General features: G+C 36.3%; 1 protein-coding gene across 1 annotated transcript in view; it reads right to left on the bottom strand.

The window, feature by feature from the left end:
• Positions 1–15,085, bottom strand: part of OTOG (otogelin) — a 106,674-nt gene that overhangs the window by 44,870 nt on the left and 46,719 nt on the right. Inside the window, exons 24-31 of the mRNA XM_068399159.1 lie at positions 11,101–11,208; positions 6,807–6,945; positions 6,420–6,554; positions 5,176–5,322; positions 4,424–4,543; positions 3,472–3,588; positions 1,859–2,015; positions 793–819 (exon numbers count right to left, since the gene is read on the bottom strand). Of these exons, the coding sequence (XP_068255260.1) occupies positions 793–819; positions 1,859–2,015; positions 3,472–3,588; positions 4,424–4,543; positions 5,176–5,322; positions 6,420–6,554; positions 6,807–6,945; positions 11,101–11,208 (950 nt within the window). The remainder of the gene's footprint in view (positions 1–792; positions 820–1,858; positions 2,016–3,471; positions 3,589–4,423; positions 4,544–5,175; positions 5,323–6,419; positions 6,555–6,806; positions 6,946–11,100; positions 11,209–15,085) is intronic.

The raw sequence follows: 15,085 nt of genomic DNA, 5'->3' as shown, positions 1-15,085 counted from the left end.
GAAGACCAAAATATCACAAACCATCTGGATAGACAGGCTTTTACACGAGTTTGATAAAAGGAGTTATAGAATAAATACCAGGAGTCCTGACCATTCCTCACATCAAGCTGGCTTGCAGTGCTTGTATGTATACCATGTCTAACTATGCAGACACTCACAATATAACTTTAAAATAGTCTGAATACGGATTCCAGTGTTAACACAGCAGTACAGCACCCACTGCAGCTTCAAGGTTTACTCTAGCACCTTGTAGAAGTTTTGCACCTCTCTCTGAGAGCCATTCTAATGCAGCAGCAATGCTTGTTGCTCAGGAACTTAAAGCTAGGTCAGACATACCTAAATGGAGAGTTATTCCCCCTTTGGGCAAAAAAAGTTGAAATATTTTAATAGCTAGCTCCGTCTGGAGGCTGCACAGGAGATCGTGAGTGGTTTAACAGACCCTTCGGGTATCAGTTTTGAACTGCAGCATGCCTTAAGCAAGTGCCACTAGTACTATTGGGTTGAATAGTCTATTTATTACTTAATGATTTAATTGTTTAATCATGATCCATAAATGAAAAGAAAATTAGTTAAACACGTATTTTGGGGAAAGGCCTAGGAATAAAAGAGATTATGAAATTAAAACCCTTTGAAAAAACAAAATAAATCAGTAAAACAGAATCTTGGCTATTTAAATAATATAATCATTTGCAACTGTTTTCATTAACACAATTATTTTCATACAAAGTACTAAGACTTATATAAGGAAACCAAAGATTCTATTGACATTTTGTCAGCTCCTTTAGGACTTACCTTTGTTGAAATATTCACAATCATAAGCTAAAAAACAAAAAGAAAAGAAATGCAGTTGCAGGCATTCTGCAGACAAACAGGTTTTCTATTACCCTTTATGATTAAGAGGTAAGCTAAACACTTGGCCACGTGAGATCATACACAAACATTTATTAAAAAAATTATTGCCAAATATTTACTTTACTGCTTTAAATAAAATACTAATTTAAACTACACTGATTTAAATATTGTTTTCTAGCAGGAAATACTAAGGTTACACGCCTACAGCTGTCTTTTTGTGACCTCTAGCGGTTAAGACTAAGCTTTGCTGTCTTTCTGTGCTCACATTAAAACATACGCACCATTTCTATCAACAATTAAGAGTAACCCTCTTGCTCTACGGCAAATTTGCTGTGTGGCTTTGAGCAAGTGGCATACTCTCTCTGCGCAATTGCAACATTAGAAAAATGCTTGTTTCCTTCCATTCTTTCTAACTCGCCCTTTTTTTTCACATCTTTGGGGAAATGACTGTCTCCTGTTAGGCATTTGCACTAGGTGCTATAGAAAAAGGCCTCAGATTTTTTTACAACTTCTAAGCATTGTTCAATAGGAATACTAAGGTAATGACAAAGTCCTGCTTAAAAATCTACTTGTTTTTCTCCAGGAGACCTTTATCTTTCACACTCACTCTGGGGGCAGTAGTAAGGCAGCTATGTTTCCTAGACCCTGTTAAGAAGTGAAGTCCTCCTGAAGATGGAAATTACTTGAGCTATTAACTTTGTAACTTTGGTTTGAGGGACACATGCCATATCCTAATATAGACTTCCCATGACTTCTCCTTTCACATCATAGGACAAGGAATTAAAAACAGAAGAGTACCACCCACAAATGTGGAAAGCAGCACATAATCCAGCTAGACCAAAATGAACACTGAGGGCAGTGAGAGGCACCCACTCATCTTCCTACCAGTGTGGCTTAGTGATTCAATTCATGGCCCCAGGTAACTTAATGTGATTGATTTTTCAGGTCTGGGTCTCATGAATGCAGACAGTGGCAGCCACTGGCAACACTAGTTAAGTAAACTTACGACACACTCTAGGGGACCTCCAGTCTACAGCAACTCCGTGCTGGCAGCACTGATGGGCATATGCTGATACACTTGTACAGAAACACTCACAGTCACCTCCTTGGTTACAACCACATGTATCTGTCAAGCAGTTTGAGTAAAACCAGGTGACGTCAATCTGGAAATATAAATATCACTTATCAAAAATATTCATCTAGACACTGGCAACAATCACCTCAATACAAAGCTATGACTCCTTCAAAATTTAATATATAAGACTTGAAGTATTAAAGATTTTAATTTAAGTGTTTCCTGAAACACAAGAGAAACAGTTTATTAGAACACAAAATCTTGTACAGTACTTAGTAACACAATTAAGTCAATGATCCATTAAGAACATGCATACTAAGATGCTGATGGGAGCTTGTGTTTTGTATGGTTTTGTAATATTATAATAAACTACAGAGAAGCTTACGAAATAAGAGAAACTCTCTCTAAACTGATCACAAATCAATATATCTCAGAAGTGTTAAGAAAGTTAGATATACATAAAATGTAAGAAATAATGAAGTAGATGGAAAACTCTTTTCATGTGAGACTGGTTCATTCTCTTCATATTATTAGACAGTTTCACAGACAAATTTGTGATTTTTCCCTTAGATTATTTTGAAGTCTTAAGTGACAAAATTTCAAAGAAAACTGTCAATGCTTATTTGCTTATTGAATTGTTACACATTCTACATGGATTTACACTTGAGTAATATTTACACACTTACGAGGAACTTAGTTGCTACCTACCTTATACAGTGGAATAAACTGATGTTACACTAATACAACTTTAACATCAGCTTCCACTTTCTTCCAAAATAATATACAAAGCAACCCTGCAAGATTCCTGGTTGTCTTTCACATGAAATCTCCTTTCTCCCTAGGAACCATTCTGACACTTACCCTCTTTAGGCTATGCGCACAGTCTCAATACCTGAACATTTTGGGATATGTCGCTTTCCATATAAGACCTAGCTCTGGAAATCAGTCCCCCCTCATTCTGCGACTGAACCTGAGCCTGTAGACTGTCGGAACATGTTGTATGGCTCATTTATTTCCTTAGGTGGTTGCCTGAGTGAGAAGATACGTGCATTTTTTTTCCAGGAATGAGTTCCTCACATCTCATACTGCCTAGAAGAAACTGTCAATTTATTTAAATATGCCTGAAAAATGTGCATGCTATGTAATACATTTGAGCAAAATAAAACAAGTGGTTATGCTTATGCAACTAGTGCTTGGGATGAAAAAAAAAAAGATAACACAAATCAGGTATAACTTTGTCTGCATTAATTACAACGGGGGCCAATAGGACTACCCATACTGTAGAATGCTGAATTGGTGCCAAAGTAGCTTACTGTCTAGGTCAACAAAGTGCAGATAGTCCTTATATGTCCAGTTAAACATTCACATTTTAGAATCAGAATAGGTATGAGTTAGACTTTCTTCACGTTCTCTTCTGCTGTAGTAGTCAATTACTATGTTATGGAAGACAAGATGAAGATTTAAAGTGATGAGAGTTGAAAAGTAAAGTTTCTCCCTAGTGATATGCTCACTTTCACATCTATCTATATATGACCACAACTCACCACTGGATGGCAAGCTTCAAATGCTTCACTTAACAGTATTCCACATTCCTTCTTGGCAAACGGCTCTCTAATGGGATTCAAACCGCATGGATTTCGAATGTCAGAGCTGTCAACACACTTAACCAGAAAGCAAAATCAAGGTGAGAAACTTTGTGTTTGAACTTAGAAAGCACCGTTTTGTTTTTTAAAAAAAGACATGTAAAACACAAAACAAATGCATCATTTATGAAACTAAAGCCAGACTAAGATATGGAATTAAACAGGGATGCTAATCTGCAGAAAAGGAAAAGTACACAATCTGAAGAAACGTTTAATTTGTCTGAGAGCAGCAGGAAAACACATGCGTACATATAGGCCTAAACAGAGCTGCCATGCAGACCTCATCTGCAGTCCTTACACTGAGTAGTCTAGCTTACATAGATAACAAAGTTCACTCAAATGACATACATGAGAAGTGTCAGAAATCAATCTTTTTATTCTAACTACTAGGAAGGAACATTTCTATGAACACCTCTAGACACATGATGTTAAAAAAAGTCCCATTTTTAACTTTACAGTATATGGAAAGAATATTTTTTCTTTCCATTGCTGTGGTTTCACAGCTAAAAATTTCCCAGCTACGAAAGATCAGCTAAACTGACAACACAATCTAAACCCACAATTCTTCCATTATGTAAAAAAATTACTACTGTTTAAACATCATCTTCAAAACCACTTGTAGATTCAGAATATTGTACAGCGTTTTTCTCTATGCTATAGCACTGTGTAGAAAAAAAGTTAATTATTTTCTCATCCTTAATGGATTATGATATCTGTAAGGACCATTGATACTGCCATTTGCATTGCTGTCTGACTGATACTTCCAGGAAGAAATTTCTGATTTCATTCTAGATAAGTTATATGATGTAACAGCAAAAAATCTACTAGCAAACACATTCTTTTTACTAGGTACCTCTACAGATGTCCAGCTGTTTCCAAATTCTTGTGAGTTTGTTAATTCAAAATTATCTGGAGTCCTCAATTCATTTACTGTCTTCAAATCAAAATTTCCACATAATCCAGTCAATTTACCCTGGGAAAGGAAGATACATATATATAAAAAAACATATTTCCACATGATACAAAACACTAACAGCCACGACTGTTTTCAAAACTTGCTTCTTCAGTTCCTGTCTTCAGTTGCTTAATTATAAATTTGTCAGGATTTGATCCTTTTCAGTTAAATTTCAGCCAAAACAGTTCAGCTTTTTCTGATAATAAAGCTATGGAAAATATTGTATTTTGACATCAATATTATTCCCTTTCAACTAAGTATCTCCAAGCCTTTGAGAAAGGAGCTGATGTTTTGTTCAGAGAGTGACCTGTTTGCTAGCCATGTGCTTTTTTTTATGCTTCAGCAAAATAACACCTGCTCTAGTCATATAAGGAACGAGTATTGAAGGAGAATGTTGCCTCAAAGATATTTCTTTCTGTTGTTACAGAGAAGTTAGACAACAAATAATGACTGGGAAAAAAAAAAAGTAAACAAGAAGGAATATTTTAATTGGCAAGGTTAATTGTATGCTTCTCTCCTTGACTCTGCCACTGAGCTCCTACGTGATTTCTGACACATTGTCTATTCTCTGAAGAATAACATGTCCTACTTAAGAAGACTTACACAAATACCTCAAAGAAATGGCAATAAGGGTGTTGACTTCCACTTACCTGCCACTGATGACCCATCTGTACATGAACTGTTGTCCTCTGATCCCAAAGAATGGTGATGTGTTCATCAGGAAAATGAACAACAGTGAAAAATCCAGCTTTCCATAACTGTATTTTTTGTAGTTCATCTATGTAACTAGATAAGCTCTGTTCAAAATAAAATAAGATAGCTTATAAAGTAAGTAAGTTCTTCACAAAATGTTCACTTGACAGGAAATGAAACACCTAAACAAAATGAACAACACTGTTCTCAGACAGAAGTCCAAAAAATGACAGAAGGCCACACAGCGATAAATGGTTAAACAAAAGCAGTCTGGATTTTGATTGTGAACTGTGTTGCACTTTTATGCTTTTCCTATTTTAAAAGTTGATTTTATATCAAATTTACAGGATGGGTAACAGCATGGAGTGAAGATTAAAATGTTAAAGGTTCATCTGTGAGGTAAAAAAATTAGTCTTAAGGTTCCTGGTTATGATTTTCACTTAGTTATACATCATTGCATTGAGAAGGTCTTAGCCACATGCTTTTTTTGAATATAGATAGGTATAAAGATGCATGGAGCATCTTCTTGAAATAAGGAATTGTCTAAATATGTCCAGAGATTGCCACCTTGTTTACATAAAGCATTCTTCTCTCCATCCAGTAACAATCAGATTCAAAATTATTTGTAGCATGGACTAAGATGTCTGGTTTAATTACACAATACCTCATACAAAGAGACACAACTTCCTTTGTATAGTCAGTCTATAAACTGTAAATAGTACTATTTACACTAAAAGTACTAAATTCACTAAATATTTACAGCAATAGAGTTTGCAGTTTGGTCAAAACAAAAATGAAATTAAGGCTGTGGAGGATACACCAGGGACTGCAATTTATTTTTTACAGCTATATAGGAGTATTCCTCCTATACATTCCAGACCAGACTAAACTCTTAGTTCTAGTGGAATTAACAGCAAAACTCCCACTGAGTTAAAAATATGTAGATTTTTCCTAAGACGCTAAACAGGAATTAAGTCTAAACAAAAGAATTACTATCATCTCATCTAACATTTTTGTGAAATATAGACAAGATTTTGCTTAATGTTTCCATTGACCAACCCAGATTTGATCAGCGTTCACAGTAAAGATGTTTACACCTCTGCTACTTAAGTGGCACAGTAAGTTTTTGCTAATGAAGGGAAAAAACACCTGGAGAAGTACATATGCTACCTTTTCATCAGTGTTAAAGACTGAAACTTACGGGATTTCCAGTTTCATCATCAAACATTAAAAAAGATTTTCCAACATTAATGAAAATGTTTTTTCTGCAAATGATTCCAGTATTGAAGCAGTTAATGTTCTCTATGATAACAGAAAAACTGGTTGAAGAAGTACCCTGAGGAAAAAAAAATTGGACACTTTAAAATATACTAGTATAAATACGTATATTGTTACATAGTTTAATTAGCAGAAACCTCAGCATATCATTATTGTGTTATGTATGATTCAAAGTCTAGAGCACTATCAAAGCTTAAAAAACAGTATGTAGGACTCAATAAAATGCATAGATAGAAAATAAGTAGAAGGATAGTTTTTAATAGGTAGTTTAAAAATCCAGTTTTACAAAGGCTTTACAAAAAAGTCTCACCTTAACCAGGTAAACCTTACAAGTTCCAACAAAGTCAAATGTTAGTCCATCAAACGTTCTGTAATGCCGATCCCCATACGCAGTACACATTGATGGGCAAGGATGGAAGGTGCATTGAAACGATCCATGCTGGCAAATGCTGAAAAATGTATGACCAATAATGGTAATATCAAGTGTAACCATGGACAAATGATTACAGCTATTGCACTGAGAAGCAAAAAAACAAAAGCCAGGCAAGTATGACAACTGCAGTCAGAAGCATTTTGAAATGTTAACTAGAAGCAGCGTATATAAATTGATTCTCTGGGAAAAAAAAAAAAAGTATATATTGAACTCATACAATCTGTGTTTCTTCCTGTTAGAATTTATAGGTTCTGGAACATACAGATACCGAAAGGGCATTTCTTTTGTTGAAACAAGAAAACAAAAAATGCCACCAGAGGTAATACAATTTATTGTCCAGTAACTCACATCAATAACGTGCCACAAGGATAAAGCTTTATTTTTCAGTTTCTCACAGAACATTTGGTTCTATATAAGCTGAATCTTAGAATCAACAAGCAACATGTTCTATTACTACAGTCTTTATTCACTCTCTGCTTGAATGAGAATTTCACAGAAATGCACAGGAAAAATTTCAGTAGCACTATTTTGGTGCCTAGGTTCCTTAAAAGAACCGTGTTTTGGGTTGTCGGGCCTTTTTTTTCCCCCCCCCCTCAGATGCCTAGGTATTACCATCCCCAAACTCTAGCCTAACAGTTTAGGGGCTTCCAGAATAGTTCAAGTTCTATCTATGGCCACGTTAAGCATCAAAATGCTTTCATCACACATATGCTAAGTGACTGTTCAGACCCTTCTGAATAACCTTTGCTTTGTAACTGCCTAACAGCAAGGCTTTGCAGCACCGGACAACTACGTCTCTTTCTGCATCACCCTCTTACAATACAAATAACGTTTTCAGAAATGACATAAGATTTATAAATAATGGATAGAATTTCATTTCCTGTATTGACAAGCAATTTTTAAAATGTTATTTTTTATGTTTCTAAATCACCTGGACGCTTAAAAACTTTCATCGATAAAGACGGCAGAGCTGGTGCCCTGGTATAGCTTTGCTACGGGTATATTTTATAAATATAAGTTAAACTAAATACAGCATGTGATACAATTTCAGCACAAATCTAACTTTATTTTCAGAAATATTGAATTTTCAATTTCCTGATTAAATGAATGCTTCACATTTTACAACTGAAGTATTAATCTGACTTATGGAATTATTTGATAAATCACTAATGTTTGGCATCTCACATACTGAAGCACCAAGCAGTATAAAGTTTTTTTTCAGTATAACTTTTCCTCTTCTGTTCATATTGCTATCACATATGACAAAGTCAGAGCACCACTGTTTTCAAAAGAGTAGCAATTATCTAGAAAATCTAGGCAGCTTCATTTACTAGTAGCATCATGTTTCCTTCTGCTCCCTTACCATGCAACTTGCACCAACCTGGAGTAATTTTCCAGATTTTCCAAGACTCCTCTTATCCCATCATTGATTTGGCCCACTGCTTATGTTCTGTATAACTACATATATAAATGGCTAAAGTTAAAAGTACATCTGAAAAGTGTTTGCTGTACCAAAGCACAAGTAGATGGCAGTAGGACTCACCCAGCTAACTCTAGTCACCTCAAAGTGGTACCTAAGGCAGGAACCTAATCAAGCCGATGGAGGGAGAGACAAATAGAAATTACGTTTGGACTGAAAGAATAAGTACTGCTTCTCATGCTCTCTGTGAGATGTTAGGTTTTAGTTTTACTCTTGGCCTGTTCAAATCCTCCTCCACATGCTGATCTGTTAAGGGCTCATGCAGAAATATTTCTTAACACGTAAAGAGTAGGGAGCTCCTTCGCATACATTCTTTTCCAGGAGTCTTAACACATTCACAGCCAGAAGGAAGGGCTTGAGAGGTACACAACGGCTTCAAAGTCCTCTGCACCAGTCTTGTTTCATACTAAGTAAACTAACATTTAGTTTGTCAGAATCTAGTGAGTCCTAGTTGAAAAAGCAGAGCTATTAGCATATTCCAAACTTCAACTAGCTTTTTAAAAAAAGTATTTCCAAGAATTATTTAAGAACACAGAAGGCCCAATTCAGCAGCCCACAGAGACTAACCAGCATTTGCTCAATGGTCTCAATGTATGACAGCAAACCAGCATAGCTAACTGCACCACCCCTCTTACCTTGCACAGCACAGCACCAAAATGCTGCTCCGATACCTTCAGTTAGTGTAATAACCTTTTGTGTTTAATGTCACCAGCACATGTAAACAATATCAGGCAGTTGCACTGAAAACCAAACTTGGGAAGCCTAGAACCACAGTTCAGCCAGACCCCAAAGCTTGGGTTGAAAGTTTCTGACACTCCACTGGTAGCTTTGCCAATTTAAGAAATTACTTTATTTGCCATTTTACTGTTCAATGGACAAATCAGATTAATAACTATGTTGCTAATACTACATCAAATATTAATAAGATTATATTTAGTATCAACACATACTATTTCTCTGCACTAAATAACACTAAAGTAATTATAACTACTATATGAGTGCCTAAGTGGGTTTGTTTGCACAGGAGTATTCTCATGCTTTGCGTGAGCAAAAATGCACATTTCCCTTGACATATCAAATACTCCCCTACATACACACACAGCAGTTTCAAAGACTTTCTACACTTTGTATCAAGCAGAGTTTGTTGCAGACTTCCCATCTGTCAGTGGACAACTGATTGCCAAAAAGCCTTTATCACTTAATGTGTCTTTGCTTCTGGACGTGGAAGACTAGAAAAGCCGTAACAACCTTAAGGATTTGTACATGAATTGATGGGCCTGGCCTCAGAAGGAAAGAGAGAAGGCTAAATATCCAGTGTCTTTCTGCCTGCACTGCTGCTGCCTTTGGTGAAGTCTCATAGAGATTAAATAGGATATAATAGTTCTTTCTGATGCAAGCAATCCCACACCAGGTCCAACTGGAGAGGCCTTTGGAAATAAGAGGGTGAATAACCCGGGTCGCTTTACCTGCCTGCCCAGTGGAGATGGCTTGTAAGTCGCTTCACCAGTCGACCAAAGGGCTACAAATATCTTCTAGAGCAGATACTGAGGACCTGACGAGAGGCAGAGGTAGGCAGTCAGCACAAGGCTGGAGGGGGCAACGACATCCAGACAAGGCAGTGACTAGTGCTGACTGGACAAGCCTTCACCCTCCTAGGCTATTACTGAGCTATACAGGCCAGGAGCAGTAGTTTACCAGGTGACATCATTTAAATGTTCCTGGTAAGCTAAAAGAAGGGAATAAAAGGAAGTAACTGCTCTGCTGAGAAGCTAGAGGCTACACCACTACCATAGTATCTTGATGCTTGGCAGTACAGCTGATTTTTCTGAGGCTCTGGTAATACAAACAGTGCTGCTTAGTGCCAGCTTGCAACACTCAACAGTGGTCAGAAAAGAAAACAGATGGGGACTATCAGGAAACAAGTTTGTTTCAGGATTGTGCAGGTGTGGTATATTTTCACATCTTAACTCTTGTGAAGCTTATTGAAATGGTAGTGTACCATGTTCTACTGGGAGTGCTCAAGGAAACTTTGCAGAGTAATGTAGCTATAGGGTATGTGCTGCATTTACAACACTGGATAGTAAAAGGAATAGGTTTCTGCATGTATTTGAGTGATCCTATCAACCCTTGTCTATTGGAACACTTCCTTTAAAAGCCAATTGATCCATGAGTTATCTTATCCACACACAAAATCAGCAACCAATTTATCTGTTACTATGCTCAGTACATGATGTTGCTCAGTACTCTCCTTAATTTATCATCATAGCAGATGTATACTTATGGCCACAGGGTTATGTTTTGGGTCCTTAGACTACACAGATTCAATGCTAAATGTGAAAATTAATAAGTAAAAAGCTTTAACAAATATCACTCACATGTAATATTTGAAGGATTTTACCTGTACTTTAGGAACATTAATTTAGATTACCTTGATAATCAAAAAGATGATTTTTCTAAATCAAGCTTTTTTTTTTTAAAAAAAATTCCCAAATAGCTGTTACCTCGTTATACACAAGTTCCTTGAAACAACAAACCCTAAAAAAGTGTTATTTTAATAGCTCTTTGAACAAATATAAATACAAAATTAGGGTAGACTATTCACCAGAATCTGGTGTGAAATTTATGATTCAGAAACATGGAGGAATAATCAATCCATAAATAAGCAACTAAAATGAAACAGTCACTGCTTACCATGTATGACAGGAAGAAATTACTTTGTCACCTGGAAAGTATTCCTTTCCTTTCCATGAACATGGACATTCATCTGCTTCCAAGCACACATCCCCATGTTTAACAAGACTATCAAAAAAAGAACAAAAACAACATACATTCAGCAGAAGTATACCTAGTATCTACATAAAAAAATATTTTCCTAAACTTTTAAATTATTAGTATTATTATTAGTGAAAAACAAATAATATTTAAAATCTTCTGAAACTGAAAAGGTATAATTTTATCAATAATTATACATGAGTAATTTGGTAGTTTCCTTTCACAAGTACCAGAATATTTTATCTTTAGTAAATGCTAGCACTTTGGGCAGTAGCCCTTCAACCACTAACCCTGTGAAAACTTACTCATTAACATAAAATTTTAAGCTCAGGGAAACTAAGATTTTCCAGACCTCCACTAAATTCCACGAAATTTCTTGTAACTCAGCCAATTAACTTATACTTACATAAAGCAAAGACATCTTCCAAGAATTATTAGAGCCATCACATCCCTTTGCTCTAGTGGTATGTGCTCTTACTATCAAAAATCAGTAACTTACTTATTCTAAGGATTTTTAAATGGGGATTTCTTCTTGTTCTCCTCTTTTCTTCACCTGATTTAAAGAGCTTTCATTTGCTGCATAGTTTTCCTATAGCTGTAGTTACATCTCTGTGAATAATTTAATCAATATCAGAAGAGCTATCCCGTTTGCACAAAATTAATTGAGTACGTACAACTGGCACCTTTATGCAAGTGATCACAAATACACTTAACTTTATTGGCAGAAATATCCTCACAGCCTTCAAAGGAGATTTTCATGATAACACAGATAACCATATGCATAGCTATTTACAGTTCAAGACTAATACTATAAATTTGTCCTTATAATCACAACTCCTAGAGTAACAGATAAAAACTGAAAATTCAAAAAAATTGTGAAGAAGATTCCACTAGCAGAAAATGAATAGAGGAATTCTTGTCTGGCAGACAAAATAAAGCAACTAGTCTAAATTTTAAAGTAAAATATTTGTAGCTTTTAGTAATATCCCTAACAACTACAATATGAGAGTTAGATAAAGAGAGATCTCAAACAGATTCTACAAATAAATCTCAGGAAATACACCAGAAATACTGAATGATTTTATTCAAAAAGCTATCTTTTCACTGAGCCCGAGAGAGTTGTGTTTCTTCCAAAAACAGATTAATTTTTAAGAAACATTGTAATGTTACCAGATAGGCAAACAGGTATCAGTATAGGATCTAAAGGTTCAATAACAGATAGAACACCTTCAATGACAAATCAATATGCCAAATGAAAATTGTGAAATGTAAACTTGACAAGCTACAGCAGTGTCTTTCACTCTAACTGCTGTAGCTCCAACTTGTTTTGGGTTCTGTATCTGTTCCTATATAGGATCCTCTTCGCTACAATATAAAAAGATGGAAAACTAATATGCTAGTTATTTAGTAAAAGGTTTCTTACAGGCACCATACAATCTACAATTACCCTTATTTCTGCAAGCTAAGTTTTGAAATCTATTTGTATTGTGAAATGAACAGTCTCTTAAAATGGTACTGTTGGGCTGATAACCTTTTTTTATTTTTCAAGGTAAGTTAGTTTATAATTCCAGCACCTCTCTGTAGTAATATGAATTTTATACAGGTTTTCCTGTGTTCCTAACAGTTTTCTGAAGAAAATAGATTTGGCGTTTTTGATGTTTAGCACTGTAATTGGGCAAAGCACTGCACTCTTGTTTCCCTGGTATCGAAAAGGAAAAATTTCATCATTACATTTATTATGGAACATTTTATTTACTTATATTAATGAACTGGTAATTTGTGTACTATGACTTAGACTCTTCTTTAGTGTGTTATTTATCAGACAGAAATTTACAACTCCGCAGCTCTTCTTAATGGGAATGTGCAGACATCATAAAAACTCCTCCCCCATTAAACCGAAAAACAATAATTCTCCCCCAGGGTACGTGAAATGTTCTTTGTAATCCACACTTATTTCAAGTATTATGTCACTTGAAGACAATCAGCTGTGAGACTGAAATTCTCACTGGTTTAAAGCTGCTCAGAACTGAACAGGGCACACTAAGACACAAAAAGCATCACACTGACAAGGTAACACTAAATGCAGCTTTTTCCTCACATTATTACCCTGGCTAAAACAAGTGATAACAGCTTTCTCTCTTGTAAAGCCAAGCAAATGGATAGATTTCAATGATCTAAGAAGTCACCACAAATACCCTACAGAAAGGCCTTGCACAGCTCCCCTTTGAAGTATCAGACATTTTTCTTGACACCTATACTTACTGTCCAAGCTACAATGAACTGCAAAGATACAATGATAGCTATCACACTTCACCATGCTGAACATTCAGTTATTACTATCTTATTATTATCTATAGCTTTGTTCATTCACATACACACAAATATGTAAAGTCTTGGTAAAGGCATCGTTAGAAGCAACGTGTCTCCTGTGAGTCAACACACACTTCTTTGCTTCTGTAAAGCCCACAAATCTGGACCAGAACAGTCTAAAGAGTAACTCTCTCGCAACCCCCACTGGAGCAGTTTTCAATAGGTTGTGTATTGCATAGCTTTTTCCCCTCCCTTGGGCAACAGCCTACTGCCAACTGATTTATGCAGCCATGAACACTTTTGCCCCAACAATAAATCTGCTCTCTGAGGTTTCATAAATCTTCCTACAAAGGTCTGTAATAAGAGTTTAAGGGAGGTAAAAAGAATTAAATAAGCAGCAGGTAACATTTCTAATACCAGAATTCCACCACCACCCATGACTTCCCTAACCAGAAAACAGGATGAATGATTTTTTTACAGCAGATGTTGATAACATTACTGTAGCACCCAATGGCTTCATTGTAGTTCATTCACTGTCTAGATAGGGAGAGTTACTATATTCCTGCTGAGTGTTTTCTTACTTGTTTGGGGAGCTTTTTACAGTCTACCTCTTCTTTCCCCCTGCAAGCCTCCCTAGTTTATTATAAAGAAATATTAAGTAACTTTGCCAAGCACCAGGCATTCTGCAGAATGCTTTAAGTATTTTTAGTATCCTTGCTGTATCCTTCTGTATCAGTGTAACAACTGATTTTGATGCTTCAGCTGAGATAGTCAGACCCCTACACTTTCACTCTGGATTGGGAAACACCCCTACATTCAGCTCTACCATCAGCAACCTGCTGGTGCTAAACAGAGTGGGCCCTAATAAAGAAAATTCACAGAAACAGTAGTAGCCACTTAAAGACCAAAGGTAGGTGAAAGTAAGAAAAACAAGAGCAAGAAGTAGAATGACAGGATTTCATCTAGATTCTCATATTCAGCAACCTTTTCCATAGAGGCTTCTAAAAATTTGGCTCATCCATTGCCTATGCCTCCTCTGAAGTCTCCTTGAGAGAAGCTCCTGCCTCCACACACCTTCTACTGATTGTTGCGGACAGAAGAGGGCAAAATTATCTCACAAGTCATGAGTGTAATACTCAGAGCTGCATAAAACCTGGGTACAAGCTTTGCTGCAACATCAGAGCAAAGCAAGAGATGGACTCTGTCCTGATGTCTCTCATTTTAAGCAGAAAAATACTACAAAATTAAGCAAAGTGACTGAAAGAACAAGGGTAAGAACACTTTCATTAGCACTTCCCCCCCGCCCCCCATAGCCATTTTCTTTTTTAGTTTGTGTTGTAAGGAAGGAACAGAAGAAGGAGGCAGGGACTGAAGACAGTCAGAAAGAAAAAAGGGGGTTCAAAGCAGGGGCCTCTCCCACCCTGCTCACAGTCCCATCAGGGCTATAAGGGTAGGGCTCATCTCAGAGACCACCTGTAGCTCTCACAGCTGTATAAAGAAGTGGTACACACTGCCTCATCATCAAGTAGCACATATCCCAAGAGTGAGGGAAAGGAAGGTTGAGGTTTGTACTTTGTTCCAGCCTATTTCACAA

This window comes from Nyctibius grandis, chromosome 4, assembly GCF_013368605.1.
Source record: "Nyctibius grandis isolate bNycGra1 chromosome 4, bNycGra1.pri, whole genome shotgun sequence".
Classification (NCBI taxonomy): Eukaryota; Metazoa; Chordata; class Aves; order Nyctibiiformes; family Nyctibiidae; genus Nyctibius; species Nyctibius grandis.
The sequence above is the reverse complement of the archived record's forward strand: the minus strand, read 5'-3'. Positions and strand labels throughout refer to the sequence as shown.